Source organism: Corapipo altera, unplaced genomic scaffold (genome assembly GCF_003945725.1).
Source record: "Corapipo altera isolate COAL_440 unplaced genomic scaffold, ASM394572v1 268, whole genome shotgun sequence".
NCBI classification, from domain to species: Eukaryota; Metazoa; Chordata; class Aves; order Passeriformes; family Pipridae; genus Corapipo; species Corapipo altera.
Genome location: NW_020884901.1, coordinates 4135234 through 4152700, shown reverse-complemented (window position 1 = coordinate 4152700; position 17467 = coordinate 4135234). Strand labels below are relative to the sequence as shown.

Sequence of the window (17467 nt, the reverse complement as noted above, 5' to 3'; positions counted from 1 at the left end):
ATGGATAAGCAGAACAGCTCTGGACTGTACAGTGTCTCAGTGCCTTGGTGCTGGATGCCATTCTTGGAATGAAGGTGGAAGTTTGGGGTCATGAGGACTCAGTCTTGTCTCCAAATTACACCCCCTGCTCTGGAAGTGGTGACAGGGGACCTCATTGCTGCCTTTTACCTCAATTCAGTTCTGGGTCAGAGGCTTCATCATTCAGTCACCCTTTCCTTTTGTGTGTTTCCTCATCCTATTAATCCTGTGGCATATTTCTAGAGAGGAAATGCTATGGTTGCTAATGCACAAAGACAATAAGTATCTCCCTGATTTCCTTAAATTTACCAGGATTTCCATGGGCTAATGTATCATCAGTGATCATGAGCAACAAAACAGCACTTACTCTGTCCTCATTAAGAGTTTCTTGACATAAAAGAACTAAATGCAGACACAGTCCTAGTTGAAGGCCAACAGATCACACTGTTATGCCCTAAAATACCCTTTACAGGAGACCTGTTTGTACAAGTGTAATCTCTCCAATACAGAGCCCTTCCTCTATGACTTCCCATTTGGGAAGCAGGACAGCCTTGCAGGCACAACTGCTGCAAGCTCAGGTGCCACCTACAGCTCTGGCATCAGGGAGAAGATGAGGAAGAGCCATTCGTGCTCCTCAGAGCCATGGAGCAGGTCAGGGTTAATGGCTGGGGCTGGTGCCATCACCTGAGCAGCATCCAAACCTCGGGGGAGAGGTAAGAGCAGGGAAATAATCCAGGAGCTACAGGGGGTTCCTGCAGAGATGGTGCCAGAGGTACAGGGTCTCCTGTCCAGGGGTGTTCAAGTATCCTTCCACCACTGAAGGATCTGGTGTCTGGAGCAGGTGGCACAAAAGTTTGTGGAGCAGTTGGACAAACATCTTGTTGCTCAACTAGGTAATGAACAGCATAACATATAGGGTATGGCACAACCTCCAAGCAGCCCTCCCTGCAAAGTGTCTCTGGGAAGCAGAGTGATGGAAGATGTCCATTCCAGACCCAGACAAGCTGTACAATAAGTAAAATCTAATCCCTGCTGTGTTCTTCCCACCTCCTCTTTACCTTGTTTTTCTCATTGCTCAACATTTGTTTTGCCAGAATCAGATGCTAATAAAATCAAGCACAGTTACCAAATTGGTTTTCAAGTGTTGCATTCCAATTATAAAAGCCTAATTCCTCCTTCCACCCACTGAACCTTTTTGGCATTAACAGGCTTTACTATGCAAAGTCATGCAGGGGCTGTTTCGTTTACAGTAATTAAATGAATGTCAATTGTTTTAGTTGTTTCTGAGGGAGAGTTCTACATGAGTATTAGCATGTTCTGCTAACCCTTACGTTCTGCACTTCAGGCCTGCTGCAAACCCTTGGGGGTTGACCATTGACCTGAGACTCCATACCCAGACATGCCAAGTGCATCTCAATGAGACTGAGCTCTTTTTCTCAGTTTCTATGGAACCAGCGGAGCAGAACTAATATAGAGCCCGCATATAGATGAAAGAATGAAGAGGAAAAAGGGCTTTACAGCTAAATTAATTAAGCAGATGTACCTGTCTAATTAAAGATGCGCTGTCCCTTCTGTACCCCAGCCGCAGTACAAACAGTATTTAAATACACTCTCTTCCCATTTCATCTATCAAAATATTTAGTAGGAACGCTCAGATGAAGGTGATATTAGCAAGATGAGCTTCCCATGTATTATTAATAGAAGGGCTCCCAATTATGCATGAATGCTACAGCACGTCTTGATAGCAATGGCATAAAAACCAGCTGCCCGAGCAGTTACCAAACAGCACATTTGTAACAGGTAGGACTGTTACAAATGCCTTGCCCAGCTGCACATGAGGGTTTGTGGCTGAGCCCTGTGCCCTGGGAGCAGCCTCTGCCTCAGCCTGGCACCAGGAGCTGGAATTTCTCACTGCAAGAGGCATTGAGGACTCAGCTGCTTGGATTTGGCTTTCTTAGATTTCAAAGATACTCACTCTGAGATTTTTAAGATTTCTGACCCTCAAGGCTGCAACCAACACCCATTCACCAACCTGCCAAAGGTATTGAAAATTCTGACTTTAAAACCTCCCAAAACAACACAATATTTCCATAGCTATCCAGATAAGCAGGGTCTTCCTGCCTGAAGTTACTCTAGAAGAACAAGAAGGAAATTTGGCATGTACATCTCTCAGTTCTCCAAACAGACTCAGACTCACGCAGTTAATAACAGCAACAAAGAACCAAAGCTATTTACAGCAAGTCAGAGAAGTCATCTTAAACCAAAAGGCTTCTAGAGGCCTGTCCTCTGTGAAGGGAGAAGGCATTTGCCTCCTGCACATTCCCAGACACAGAGACTTCCAGGAGAAAGCTGAAGCTCCTCCTCATCCCCTGGTCAGGGGGAATTCACACTCACACACAAGGGAGGAATAGAGGGAGCTGTAATAGAGGCATCAAACGCAGTTCCCCTCTGAGCCACAGCACAAATCACACCCCTTTCCCACAAGCATTAAGGATGTGCAGAATCTGAGACAGCTAAACGAGTGCTGTGCCTTTCATCAGAGATTTGCCAGTTAAGAAAGACTTACCTGAGCATTTACTGCAGCCAGATCCAGCCAGAGCAAAAATCCTGGGCACCAACCTGCCCTGGCACAGCCCAGTCAGGGCAGCTACAGGCTGGGAGATGTACTTTCTCCAGGAGAACAGAATTAGTAACTTCTCTGCTCCTGCAGCTCGTTAAGTCCTTGATTGGGTTCTGAAAGTGATGAACCTGCAGCCAGTTTCCTGTGGCTCTGGACATCTTTTCCGGCTGTTCTGAGTCTTCCTGCCCAGCAGAACAGGGTGACAGGGATGGCTGGTGCTTCTGCAGAGGGTTTTATCAGTGTTTTTTAAGCAATCTGAGTTGACAAGGGAGTAAAAACCTCTGCACCCTGACCTCAAACACTGTGTTGTCTTTGGGGACAGTTCACTGCAGAGCTGGGAACTTTGTTTTCCTCATTCTTTAGTGGTTGCTGGCAGCAGCCTGGGACAGAGCAGTGCCTGTGTGGTTTTAGTGGAGAGCACTGGGTGAATTAAGACACAAACACATCTAACAGCTTTAATACTCCAGATTGGCTTTGTGGGTATTGCACAGTTAAGACAAAACTACTACTCAGAAAGAGAAAAAGATATTTGAATTAAACAGGACTTCCCTCACCACAGTGTTTCATACTTTACATCATGAAGCAAAAGCCAAAAAAATTTCCTCTAAAGCCCAGTTTCTTACTCTCTGTACTTCACTCAGCCTTGTTGAGCTCCAAATTTAACACAGCTTGGCTGACTTCCTCTTCCCTTGTGATAACCTGCCACTTCAGCAACCAGACTGCAAATATTACAGGGAAAAATTTAAAATCAACTCTTCCAGAAACCACCCTTTTTAATTACAAATGTCTAAATTTCCTACATGGAAGGGGCTTAATGATACAGCTTTCTATGAACTCAAAGACAACATAAGGGTCTTGGTCAGCATTGACATAAAAGGCCTCTTCATAAAATTCCTCCAGGTCCTTGACATTCCTGTAATAGGTTTCCAGGCGCTTCTCAATATTTTCTTCCTGGTCTCTGGGGTTCTGCCTGAGCCGGGCCTGGATCTCTGGGGTGGGAGCTGGTCTGAATGTGGTGTGGTACCTGGAGGTGAGAGAGAAATGCCACTGTGTCAGCCCAAGTTCAGGACACAGCACCCATTTCCTGATACTCCATGTTTTTGCCTATCACAGTTCCTTGGATGTGCCTCTTTCTACTTTAGGTTGGGGTTTTAAAACAAAGGATTCAGCAGGACAGAGGGTTCTCATCCCCAGACTCCTGCCAGATGACACCAAAGGAATTCTGAGGGAGTTCCAGCATTGCCAGAGGCTCCCAACAATCTCTAAAAGCTCCTTTGCAATCGGGTGTTTAAATTCCCTGCCATGGGAATTGGTAATTCTAACTCTGAGTAAATGCCTCCCCTGCCCTGACACAAAACCAGTTTATCCCTCTTCCTGTACAGCCAAATTTTCTGATGGTTTTGGTATAGATGCAAAGGCAAGGAGAGAAGCAGAGTTTGGGTCTCTGCACAGAGCTGCATTCCAGCTGCAGCTGGTACTGGATGTGGACACAGAGTCCATTCCACAGGAGAGTCACTGAGGGCACAGCTGGAGGCCACCCTCTCCCCTGCCCTGCAGTGGTGCAGCTTTAACACGATGCCAAGGATTAGACACAGCACCTAAAACAATTCAATTCACCAGGAACTGGGGAGGAATAAAACCCAGAGTTTGGAAGAGGAAAGCGTGTTAACTGGAGCAGATACTGAATAGATACTAATCCTGATGATAAGAAATGCAAAGATGTGTGAATGATTTGCTTCAGCCTGTTCATTTCTGCTGAACAACCACATCGCTCATTACTAAAGCAAAGAGAGCAGTTACAGCAAATCACTGCTGCTGTCACAAGTTAATGCTGCATCTCGAGTGAGATGTCTGAATAATCAGCTCTCACTTTGGGACAAATCCAGTATTTATGGCCTTAATCTTTGAGGGCTCAGTATTTGTCTCCGAGGCAGTAGGATTCAACCTTTAGAAAAGTAAAATAGTGGTTTAAAAATTTAAGTGTGAGGAATCATAAAAACAGGCCACAAGTGAAATTGTAAACACACACCATTTCCAGCAGGTATTTGGGAAGACAAATTTGTTACTTGTTCCCCAAAAAGCAAGGGGGGAGAAGGCAGTAAAGCTGAAGGTCATTGGGGAGACAAGGGGATGTGATGCCAGCGAGATGAACTGCCACGTTGGAGAGCCCAACCTTCCAGTGACTCAGTGGCTCCAACGAGTTTGCTCTACTGAGCAGGAAATGTATTAATACCTCCCAGCAGACAGGACCATCACAGGAGCCTGGGGAAGAAAAATGCAGCAAGTTTCCCATTTTCCCCAGCTGGGATGCCCTCAAAACTCCCATGGGAATGTCTGAAAACCATCTGCATTTAGGCTTGGTTTCAGACATCTTCCCTCAGCATTATGTTACCAACCAATTCAGTTAACCATTAAAATGTTAGACCCGAGCTATTTGCTCCTCTAGGTTTTAAATCCTGTAGGCTCCAGGATTTAAAATGCCCAGTTCTGAGAGGAGCAGCTGCTGCAGCAGGAAGGTGGGTTGGTGCTCCAGGAGCTATGAAAGTTCGAACTTTTCTTTTAAGCCATCCCTAAGCAAGAGTACAGTATTCCCGAGTTCCTGAGATTCCTAGGAAGTCTACCTGGTGCTTTCATCTCACTGGCAGTCTTGAAAAAATGTTAAACATGAGGCAGGAGTGCAAACCTTTGCCCAGTGATGGGATCCGTCCTCCGCTGGGACAGTCGCTCCATGATGGACTCGTAGGGCAGATTAAAGAAAAATACCCTATGGAGAACATAACAGTTAAGTGCATTAACACCCCAAGAACATCACCTGGGACCTTCAGAGTATGAGGTAATCCTTACCCAAACAAAGAGTACACTCAAACATGGCAGTGACAGTAGCACCCAAACCTGCAGCGTCACCCACATGAGCACAGGCACAGGATCTCTCCTCTGCTCTTTGTCCTCACAGGTTTTTGGTCTCTGGGACAGCAAGGCAGCAGCTCTCTGGCACACTGACTGTGTGTGCTGTGTGCACTGACAGGGTGACACTGGGCACAGAGACCAGTGAGGGAATTCCAGCTGGAGCCTCCCTCAGGGTCTGTCACAGCCTGCTCACCATCCAGTACTTACCTCTGAATTTCTCTGGATCCAGCTTCTCAACCCAACTACCAACTACAGTTACAATGACATGCTGCAAAAGGCAAATTCAAAATGTTTTCTGTTCCTGTCAAGGACAGAAAAAGGGCTTGTCTGCCAGTACTATGCATTCCTCCCTAAAACCAGCACTGCACTACTAGGTGCCCATGAGAGGGATTTTCCTCTTGCTGTTTTAGTCCACTTCCACTTCTTTTGTCCTTGTCTCCCCACAGTGGGAATCCCCTGGGCTCCTACTCCTGTCCTGCATCCTTGAAAGTAGGATGAGTAACAGGACATAAGACATGGCACATGCTGCTGCTGACAAGTCCCTGTCCCTCAGGGAGCAGTGCCCAGGCACGGGGAGCAGCCCTGCCCAGCAGACCTTGCTGGTGACACTGTGGAAAGCACACATTAATGCTTCATTTTAAGTTCAAAACCTGCAATTCCCACTGAGTCTGAACAAGAGAGAACTGCTCAGCACCTTAAAGGCTCAGCCCCTCAGTGCCAGAGGTGAGGGTTCCACACCAGGAACAGCTTTTCCCTAGAGGGTGGAGTAGGACTTGCCAACTCATTTCTTATGGGTGACACAAAAGCCTGACTTGGATCAAGGATGCAGAACCAGAAAACAACATCCACCACTCCTGACCCCAGGCACGCCACACTGTGCACATAAACTGTTATGTCCATCTCACACTGACTCCCCCTTGGCACTTTGGTTCATTATAATGGTCCTGTTAATTTTATGTTCAAAATCTCTTCAGTAGAAAATTCCTGACAAACTGCTGAGCTTGAGCAGACCTGAGTACCCTGTCCCCCAGGTACTGGAGAATAAAGCAGATCTGCACAAAGATCACATTCAACAATTAATGCAATAAAAATAAAAAGTAAGGCTTCCTTTGAACCTATGAAAATGAGTTTTTACCAAGAGAGCATGACCTGAAGGCTGCAAATACATCTTTCTTTATAATACACCTTCTCCTGCTGCTGCCTTCAAGGCCAGGCTTCCTATTTTCATTTTTGTCTGCCTCTCACAGGAGATTCTGCGTGCTTTAGACAGTCACCAAAGGAACATTTTACACTGACTGGGTGGGATCAGACCAGATGAAAGGCTGAGCTTTACCTTGGCGTGCACATAGCAGATTACGAGAATCCTTTGTAGGATTTAAAGTTATGAAAATCATCTCTCTTCTCAAATGTTTACAGATAATGACTTCTATTCACACTGTGGTAACAAAATAACAGCCAGGAATAAAACATTCAAGATCTTGGAGATTCCAAAGACAGGAAAAGAACAACAGTTTCAACACTCTTTTATCCCTTACACTCTTAACATTTTGTTTTTCTTTGTTTCTGTTGCCCAACAATGGCACAAAAACGTGATTGTCAGAACAGGTAACATCTGATGATGTGTCTCAAGATGAATATTCTAGTAGAGAGGAACAACATTTATACAGTCATGATAATTGATACGGCTTCCTATTATATTCTCAAATAAACAAACCCACTAAAGGATTATAACCTGGCATATCAAGAAAGCTTGTCGTAATTCATAGTTACTAACACAAAAAAGTATTATGGTATTTGAAACAGAAGAGCCTAAAAAACTCCACTTAAAAAGCTGCCAACAAAATGAACTCTGAAAGCCTTGTCTGAGATTCCCTTCCTTTTTAAACAAGATGCTGCTTATTATCCAGTCTGGTGTCACCATTAAAGAAGAGTGCAGGGAAGATGTGGGAGGGTACAGACATCCCTGCTAATATGGATTTTTTTTCCCCCAACATCCACTATATAACAACACACACAGAATATGCTGTTCAACAGCACAGACTGCCAGTCCAAGGGTCCTTCCAGGGGAAGGTGGGATGCCCCACCCTGCCATTCCACACATCTCCTATAGATAAGAGAAAACAACACTCCCCAGGGCTGTCAGTTTAAAATCGTTCAGAAGCAGGAAGAAAAGATGAAGGGGAAAACCACTGACAGAACTACAGTCTAGACTTAAAATACTTCCAATTAGAAAGCTTTATTACCATTTTGAAGGAGACACATACCCCACACAGCCTATTATGCAGCCCCAGGAGGTTTACTCATAGGAGTAAAGCCCATTTACGTGTGCACTCTGTGAAGCCTTAGCCTTGGCTATGTGATACATCTCCTGCAGCTCCTCAAGGTATTGCTGAGCAACATTTCACCTCTGTCCCTCTCTCAGCCTACTGTGACTCTGATCACATAACAAACCTGACCCTCCAGCTGTCCAGGTAAAATATTTGTTGGATTTCTCTTGGAAATCCCCATAAGACAGAGAGCTGCACCCATGACCTTGATCCAGCAGTAACTGGAACAACTCCCTGCAAGCACTGGATTCATCTCCAAGCAGAGCTTGGCCCCCTTTCACACACCAAGTGTGATTTTTTTTCACATAAATGCATCCTCTGTAAAGCTCACTTTAGGAATCAGCCAGGCTTTGTACGTTGTAATGTGTCACAACTTCTATCAAGGGGAAATATGAAACAGATGTCATCAGAACTGGCAGACAGGGAGGCGAGGAAACACAGCCTCATATCAAAGTACACCACATTATCCTGCTGGATTAGCATCCAGCACAGCTCCCCTTCCAGGGCTGTTAGTTCAGCTCCAACAGGTGAGTGGTGTCAGTCAGCACCAGGTGAGGTGCTCCAGGAATCCTCAATCCTGTGTCACAGGCTCAGTATCCACCCACAGGCAACCAAAAATCACTGGCACCCAGATACAGACTGGTGCTCCCAGTTACAGACTGGTGCTCTGTGGGGCAGAACTGGGTGGAATCTCCCAGGTCTCTGAGGACAAATGTCTCCCTGACTCCCACTGAGTGGCAACATTGCTGCTGGATGCAGCACTGGAGCCAAGGGATTCACAAGCACAGCTCTGTCCCTCCTCCTTTGTTCCATCCCCCAGGAGAAGGTCCAGCCCTCGCAGGTTGCACTGATAATAAAACCATTAACACAAATATTAAAAGGCAAAATGAGTGTCAGAATCCTGCCTCTTCCTCGCTGTAGTTGACATCACTGATCTGATCTCTTGCAGCTTCCAGACACATTAAATTCCAACAAATTAATAATGTTGATGACACCTTCACTGTGTACCCAGTCAGATGAGAGCTGGTTGCCTTTGGATGATGATGGAATATATTCCAGTTCTAACAGCTGGAATATAACATTGTTTTCCTACCAGCCATCTGGCATTCCAAAGGGGTATTCCAGTCACTTCTGGCTACTCAGACAGCACCATCTAAGATCCTGGAGGTCATCAGGGCATCCTGATGGCTTTCCTTCTCAAAGGGAGAGAGGAAAAGGTGAGGCACAGGTGGCAGAATTGTTATTTCACACCTGATCGTGAGACAGCATTTTTGGAAAAATGTGTCACAACCACACAATAAGTGAAGGAAGATTTTTTTGACCTACACAACAGCACTCAACTAATCCTGAGCTGCATTTGTTCCAGATGGCAGCCAACCCAGCTAATCCAAGTTATTAACAACTGGCAGTGCTCAGAGCTGTCCTTGGAAGAATTTATTTGGTGGTGGTTTTCCTGTTTTCTGGGTATAATGTCACTACTTAAAGTACCTGTAATGAAAAATTACGAGTGTTGCCATAAGACAAGCAAGTGCTGTGTGCCTGAATCCTGGTATCCCTGTACTAGGGAATGAGGAACACTCCTCCTGCTATGGAGAGTCCCTTTCCATGGCTCCACTGCCCTTCCATCCAGCTGCTTTCACATCTCCAGAGAACTGAGGCTCTGCCACAGCCCTCCACCCCTTTAGGTCCTGTAATTTAAACTCAGCTGTTTTATGAGGCTGACCTGGATGGATACAGATGTTGACTGTTCTAGACTTGAGCTATTTTCTTAGGTCAGATTCTCATCCTTGCCATTTGCCATCACCTGGAGCTGCTCTGGATAGACACTGGTGGAGTGGAGCCCAAAGCCAAGCCCTTTTTAGAAAACTATTGTCTGTGAAATTAGACCTAAAGCATTAAATCCCATCGAATTCATACCTCGTTTTCATTTAAGGATGTAAAGATAACACAACATGATATCTGAGACAGAATCCTGACTCCCCAGATGGCTTTTAAAAACAGAGACTACTGACTTACTTGTGGCTATACCAGGGCCAGATCAAGCCTTGCAACAAAGTTAGGATGCTGGAATTAAAACAAAAATACAACACCAACCACCACTGGGCCACTTTTAAATGCAGCATTTAAACTTTTGATTTGAAACTGCAACTTTAAAAATAGTAAGCTATTAATCTTTCCCTTATTTTCTTGACTCCTATACATCTTCCCTGTCTCAGGCAGGTACCAGCTGCCATATTCCCATTCTTCACACTCTGTACTTTGCAAAAAAAAAAGAGGCCCCTGCTGGCCAATTCTTGTTTAAAATTGTGCATAATTGATAGTGGCAAATCTACCCCAGCTGTGTCTAAAACCTCTCCAGGGGCAAGAAAAACACTCTCTGTGACTGTCATTAACTACTAAATTAGCAAGTGCTCCTGGCAGTTTACAACGTACCACATCAGTCTGCTTTAAAAAAAAACCCAACAAGTATGTGAAGATCAGATGCTTTGTGTGATCTCAAAGTTACAGCAAACTTTGGTGACAGAACTTTGACAGAACCCCAGGTAAATCAGAGCAAAAGAGAACAGAAGAGTGGGAGAAAGAGAGGAAGGGACACAAAGTTACCTTCTTTTCCAGGCAGACAAATAGAAAAAATATCAAATTCAAGGCTAGAAACTTGTGCCTTTCATAAGGCACAAAACATCTTACTCCATATGGAGATGTCAACAGTGTCACCTGGTACAACTCCCCATGGAAAATAACTCTCCTGGAGGACTCAGTTCTGGCAGTGCAATGGCTACAATTTTTGTAATTGAAATATAAAGCTGAGAAAGAGATGAGGTTGTTGCAGTGTAAGGATTCAGTAGCTCCCTAAAAGGCCACTGCAGGTAAAACCCTTATGTGATCCCTGGCACAAACACAAGCTCCTCCCTTTGATTCACAAAACAGCCAAAGCAGGGGGAGAAGGGAATAACACAGTTCTCACAAATGCATGGAAAACCTGGGGGGGCATCATGGACTGAAGTGGCAGAGGGACAAGAACCATCTCTAGGAACTGTCCTGAATTTGGCTCAACTGTGGGAGCCATCAATAAAACTGACCATGTTTTTCGGGTGTTAAAAGTTTCTCAAAAAGGTGTAAAACTGCACAAACTTGTGGATCATACAAGGACCACAAGCCGGACAGGAGAGGGATGGCAGGTTTGGTCAAGGTACCAAAAGTTTGCATTGTAAAAAGGTCTTTTCCTTGGGTAGCACCACTGAATGATCACAATAATATGGCAAATCAGGTTAGTGGTCCAAGCTGACAGATACAGATAAGTTTAGATTTGAATCCAAGTGTCTAATCCCAGCTAAAACCCAAACCATCTTGTCTTTATTGACTTTCCAGCCAGAGATATTGACTTGGATCAATCAGTTCCCCTAAAGAATATTCCCTTTCCTGTAGCACAAAGACACCTTGAACCTGAAACCTTGGCTAAGCCTCTTCTCAAGCACTTTGGCTCAGTCACAGGATTCTGTTTCCACAATGACATTCTGCATTCCCAAATCCCCTCTTAAAAATTAAAAACTGGTTACACAGATCCCATCAACCTTTTCCCCAGACTTGTTCAGGTTTCTCTCAATGCAGCTCTAAACCAGCTGTTTTGCCCACGGGTAACCAGACTACAAAGGCTCTTCTGAGGCTGCACTACTGACTGGACACGAATCTCAGTTTACTCCTTCTCCTAAATACTCCTTCTGCCTGTCTCTGCAATGGATAAAATGATCCTTATCTCTTATTTATGGAAGGAGCTGTTGGGAGGTTTTATTCACTGATTTCTTTCAAATACTGGAATATCTTCTAATGAAAGATGCTTGAGTCTATTTTGGGAAGTAATTTCACCCCCTAGGTTTCAGCCATGAGGGAAAATACATTGCATAAGCACTAAAACACAGGTTAATCAGCACAAATGTTTTGCTCATTGAGCTCCTTGTCATGGGATGACAAGCTGTTTCCAGGCACTGGATCTTTTCAGATGGATGCATTTCTGCCCAATAACTACAAAAGGCAGCTAAATGGGGCACTATTCCCAGGACATGTCTCCTGGCCAGGGGAGAGATGAACAACATCCTCAGCAGCTGCAGATGTTCCTTCCCTTCACCAGCAGTGTAATGACTCCATTGGATGTTTTCCACCCACCAGTTCCATGTGCTGAGCTCCACCAGCCCAGACAGCCGAGGTGAGGGGTCCCTCCCATGTCCCACCCCACCAGCAACATCCCACTCCAGCTCACACAGTGGGAACAGGCACTGGCTGCCTGTTTGACAGAACAAGGGGCTGGATTCAAGCTGGGATAAAGCAAAGCAGCTCCATGGGCATCACATGGATTCACACCAGCAAGAACCCCAGGCTCTTGGGCAGGCAGAGCCCTTCCAGTGGCCTGCAGGACTCAGGGCTGGGTGAATGTCACACGAGCACAGTGAAAGGCACACAGAGACAGAGAAGATGTTTTTGTAGGAGTGGCTTCAATGCATTTTTAAAGCTTTTTTTTTTGAGAAGGCAATATTAACTCTTCCCATCTGCAAGGAGTGGTGGGGATGCACTAGTACCTCCATTCAAAACTGCTTTACATTTCTCCCCTCATTTTTATTCTTTGCCTCCTCCTTACTCTCAGCTGTTATTCCAGCATCTTTGCATTCCCCCTGGAGTTCATTCCAGCGGTGCTTTTTGAATCACAGAATAAGATGGCAGCCAGCACTGCTCTGGAGTGTTGTGGATGGCACCATTCCCACCCTGGGCAGGGTTAATCCAACCCCACCTCAGATAATCGACAGCCTCTGCAGCCCCAGAGGCCCAAGGTCAGGAACCTGAACCCCCTTCCCCAAGTGTTTCCTCAGATCCCTGCAACCCTCCCCTGCAATAATTAGATGCTGCAAAGCAAATCTGAGTGGAGCAAGAGCTCCAGGGTTAAGAGCCAGCAAACTCATCTCAGAAATGATGCCTTTGCTACCTGTCTGCAGCTTTCCTTTGGCACCTCCTGCTCCTAACAAGGAAACCTGTACTTTTCTTCCTTATTATATAAATTGAATCAAATTTATAGTAAATGATACTTAACCCCCACCCCCACCATTTAAACACTAACTTTTGCTGTTAGTAAGATATTTGGGATGTAAAAATAAATAAAAGAACTGACACCAAAAAACTGGGGGTAAGGGGAGGGAATAAAGGAATGGATTATAATGTGTCATTTTATATATGTGTCAAAGGAAACCAATTTCATAATAGGGAATAAAAATTCCCTGTTTAAATACTGTCAAATAAATCCTCAAATGTAATAGGGTTCACTTCTGGGGAAAGGAAAACTAAATCTGATTAAATATTAATGTGGCGTAGTATTAATTAAGAGAGAAAAAAGTCCATCAAGAGAACCCCAATATGTTTACTGTGTCCCCAGGAAGCTGGAAAATTTCACAATCAAGTGTGTAAATGTTCTAAAAAAGGGTCCTGAATATTTTATGAATATTTGTCATAAAACAGAAATAATAACCACTGTGCAGAGCTATTAGAATTAATATTTATGCTGCCCGCCATGAAATATTCATGGGGACAGAGAAAGGGGGGCCCGTAAGACAAGAATTAATTTACATTGGGCTTGGTTTACCCGCTGGCTTGATGTTTAAAGACGGCTTGACAAGGCTCCATATGAATCCGTCAGTCACTTGCAGCGGTAGGTGGGGTGAAGGCAGGGGGAGGAGGGGGGGGGGAAGCGGGTCCAGGCTGCTGACAGCTCACAGATTGAGTTTCTGACAGCCCTTAAAAAAATCTAAACGGCCCCCCACCTTTTTTTCCTTCTTCCATTGCCCAAGGCGCTCTGTACTGCCACCGTTCATCCGATCTCCCCTTCCATCTGCTGAAATTAAGGAATTAATGAGCGCTATACACTTTACAGCAGGCCCCAGGAATGTTTACTGGTGATTAAATTATAATGCAGCCAAGCTGTATAATTCATGAACCAATTAAAGGAAGTGTTAGTTGATTTGATGGGATGAGGACGTACAAAAAGCATTTAACTAATAGGGAACCGTGGGCTGCCGGTGGCTTTGGCTTTCTCGGATTACGTGGCTAATTGCTCTGCTTTATAGGGCTGTCACAGATAGCCATACATATTTCATTGTTCTCAAATACTTCAATTGTTTGCTTTCGTGTTGCTGCTGTAATATGTAGAAGCCCAGCCAAACTTCAGTGTAGTTAAAGCACTACTCTGCAAAAGCAGGTTGCTCTGGGAGGAGGGAGGGATGAGAGGGGCAGCAGGAGAAGGTTGGCTGACAAAGGAGTAACTTAAAGCCTCAGAGTTAAATGTCACTCAGCAATTACATGATTAAAAGGTGCAACATATGATAGTCTTTTGTTTTACAACTTTTTGGACACTGCTATTCTATGCTGACTTCACCACAGAGAAAATATTGGTACGATGAGCTGCTTTTTGTTTTTAATACTGAGAAGCGAAAGGAGAAGGTGGAGAGGGGAGTATATTTAAAGAAATCCAGCAAGGAAGAGCTAGATTGCTGTGGTTATCAAGAATAATACATGGTGTTTAAACTTACATGGTTTGATATTCTAAAATACATGAGAGATGAAGGAGGCTGATTTCCCATCTGGAAGAATGCTCAGTGTCTAATTCAGAGAGCTGCTGAGTCGTGCCAGCTACTCATCCCAACAACTTCAGTTTATTACACAAGAAATGGGGGAATTTGCCATTCCTGCAGCTTCACAAAGCACTCCCCCACAGCTGACAGGCCACAGGGTTTGATGAAAAGGATTCTCTGGATTTGAAGAGCCCTATCAGTCAAGTTACTCCTGTCCTCAGCCAAAACAGGCACGTCCCTCCAGCAGTGAAATCCCAAGCCCATACACAGAAGTACAAGTATTGCTGAAGAAATTAGGTGCCGTCAGATAAACATCCCACACATCTGTTGAATAAACAACAAGCTGGGTGAATATTCTCTTTGTGGCTCAGTAATGACTTCAGACCTCCAAGGGTCCCTACTGAGGTGTATTGTCACCCACCTGGGGGACACCACGGTAAATCCTGACCCCCTGTCTAATTTAGAGCTTTACATTGCAAAGTGTTGAACAAACAGCAACTCAATGACTTTCAAGATACACTATTATGTAAATCTTATAATCTGGTTCATCCCTTTTCTCCCTATCCCTCCAGGATTTGGCTTTGGAAAGCAATCCCTATGGAGTGCCCTCCACCAGAAAAGCAGAATGTCTTTGCAGGCCAAGGCAGGTGTTCACCAGGGAGGCAAGAGACCTACAGTCAGCGAATACTTACTTTTTTCTAAAAAGTAGAGCAAGTTTAAGTAGCCCCAGAAAGAAGGACCTGAACATCCCATTTCCCAGGACAGTACTCAGATTAGCAGGCTAGGGGTGAGGTTGTCCAGGTGGAGAAACAGGTGGGAAAAAAAATCTTGGGCTACTAAAGAAAAAAGATTTATCATATAGCTTGACCCTGCTTTTAAAAAAGTAGTATGCAAAAAAAAAAAAAAAATTAAAATAATTTTCTTTATTGAGAGTTACCACATATTGATAATTTGTGCCAAGCTTCTGGGTTAAGTAATGCAAAATTTTGGCTTAAGAAATTAATTTAATAGGTAGGCTCAGAAATTAGGGATAATGACACCAGTCACACAGTGGGAAAACCTGTCATTAACCCACTGGGAGGTTGAGTAAAATGGAAATTGGATTGCCTGTTCTAGAAAATAGGAAGGTTAAATTGTCTGGGAGATAAAGTTGATCCTAAACTCTCCTAAGTGGGCAGTGCCTCGGCTCTGAAATCTGATGAGGCAGATAATCATCTGGACAGTTCCACACATGGTTGAAAGCCAACGTGTGATCTTGGGAGGCTTTGAATTCTATCACTGTTGGATTAAACACCTCTGCAATTTGGCAAAATCCATGAAATGCATTTATGACATTCAGCACCCGGGACAGCGACAAAGAGTGTTTGTTAATAACGAAAAAGTGTGTTTGTGCAGCCAAAGTGAGCTCAGGCACATCCCAGGAACAGGGAGAGGCAGCAACGTGGGTCTTACACGGGGGAAGAACAGAGGTGAGCCCAGGCTCAGGAATCACTCTGTGCCAGTGATTGCTAACAGGAAACGTCAGAACTTGGCAATGTCAAGGAATCAGAGGCACTGCTGAAAGTATTTTCTTTGTTTCTTTTGAAGTGCCCTGGATATAATCAATCACACAGGAAAAGCTCCTATATTTTGGTTCGATGTGGAAGGGGCTATTTGCATTTCAATATGTTCAACTTATCCTGCCAATAAAAACATGGAATCATGAAGAAGAGATCAGGCCACTGGAGTGAAAAACAAGAGATGACATCCTGCAGACCTTTCAGATAAAACAACTCCTTGTTTGTAACATTTCTGTTGACGTCCCAATATTTCTGAATGATTGGGTTTTCAAATGAGATCAGTCAGCATGCAAATGAGGAAACAGGATCAAGACATCTCCCATATCTGATTGGATAGAGAAATTATCAAAAGACCCTTTTTTCATATCAAATTTCCATCACAAAAGGTCAAACTTTCAACTCCCATTACTTTTGCTAACTGCATTTCACTGTGCCTGCCAGCTCATTGCTGCTGCTGTTTGCAGAGGAAAAAAAGAGAAGTAACAAACGATTCCATCTTCTCCCACATCTGTCACACAGGATGGACAAAGATTTTCTAATCTTATTCTATTTTTCTCTACAGCCCTCAAAATCCTTGCAGCCAAAACATCCCTTCTAACCTGATTAGCTATTCCTAGGTTGCTTTTATTTTTCTTACGGGTTCTCTTCATATTTTCTACCCTCCAGACTGACAGAGCACCAGCTGTGTTGCCAGAATGGTTTGTACTACAATTTGGCCATTTAAAACACTTTTTGATGTGTGTTTTCCTAAAATATATTTCCTTGTGTGTTGTCTGGCTGGACTGATGCCTAAATACACAAGTAATGGATGTTCCAGAAAAACGAAAGACAAAGAGAGAGAGTTTCAAGGATTTCCCTTGAAATCCTCACACAGGTGCATTTTTTCTTGCAGTTCATCCTGGCCACAAGCACTGTCTGGCCTTCTGCAGATTTGGAACGTCTGATCATGGCCCAAGATTCCAAGGTTTTGCTCAAAACAGCTCACACAAATTCAGAGGACTTACACCCCTGTGTCCAAGCAGAGGAATAGCTCAGCCCCCCGAGGTGCCACCCACTGCTTTTCAACTTTAAAGCTGAATTTTGGAGCAGCAGAAGCAGCAAGTGGGGTAAGCACAGGAAAATAAATTCATTAGTAAAAAGGGCAGGACTCAATGTATTTGGTGCTACTGGTTCTATAAAAACTCTCCCTTAACATTATTATCATTGCAACATATACAAGCCATCAGATCAGTACCTTGAGATTTCTGTTATCCTGATTTTCTCTGTTCTTATTACTCTACAACTAAATGTTTCACAAAGCCATTTCCTACAGAAATATTTATGTTCCCAAATGTTTATTGGCCCCTCTATCATGATCAAGCTTTTATGAGCACTCTATACAGAAAACTGAATTAAATACATAATTCCTGCTCTATCAGATCTCGATGC

General features: G+C 44.1%; 1 protein-coding gene across 5 annotated transcripts in view; it reads right to left on the bottom strand.

Moving 5' to 3' along the window:
* Nucleotides 1-3067: 3067 nt before the first annotated feature.
* Nucleotides 3068-17467, bottom strand: part of AK8 (adenylate kinase 8) — a 67318-nt gene continuing 52918 nt past the window's right edge. For 3 of the 5 annotated variants that reach the window (XM_027650028.1, XM_027650026.1, XM_027650029.1), the window contains 3 exons: nucleotides 13674-13744; nucleotides 5322-5402; nucleotides 3068-3662 (listed from right to left, as the gene is read on the bottom strand). In XM_027650028.1, coding sequence (XP_027505829.1) covers nucleotides 3466-3662; nucleotides 5322-5402; nucleotides 13674-13744 — 349 coding nt within the window. In that variant the 3' untranslated portion in view covers nucleotides 3068-3465. The remainder of the gene's footprint in view (nucleotides 3663-5321; nucleotides 5403-13673; nucleotides 13745-17467) is intronic. The other 2 variants (XM_027650027.1, XM_027650030.1) reach the window with 1 other exon arrangement.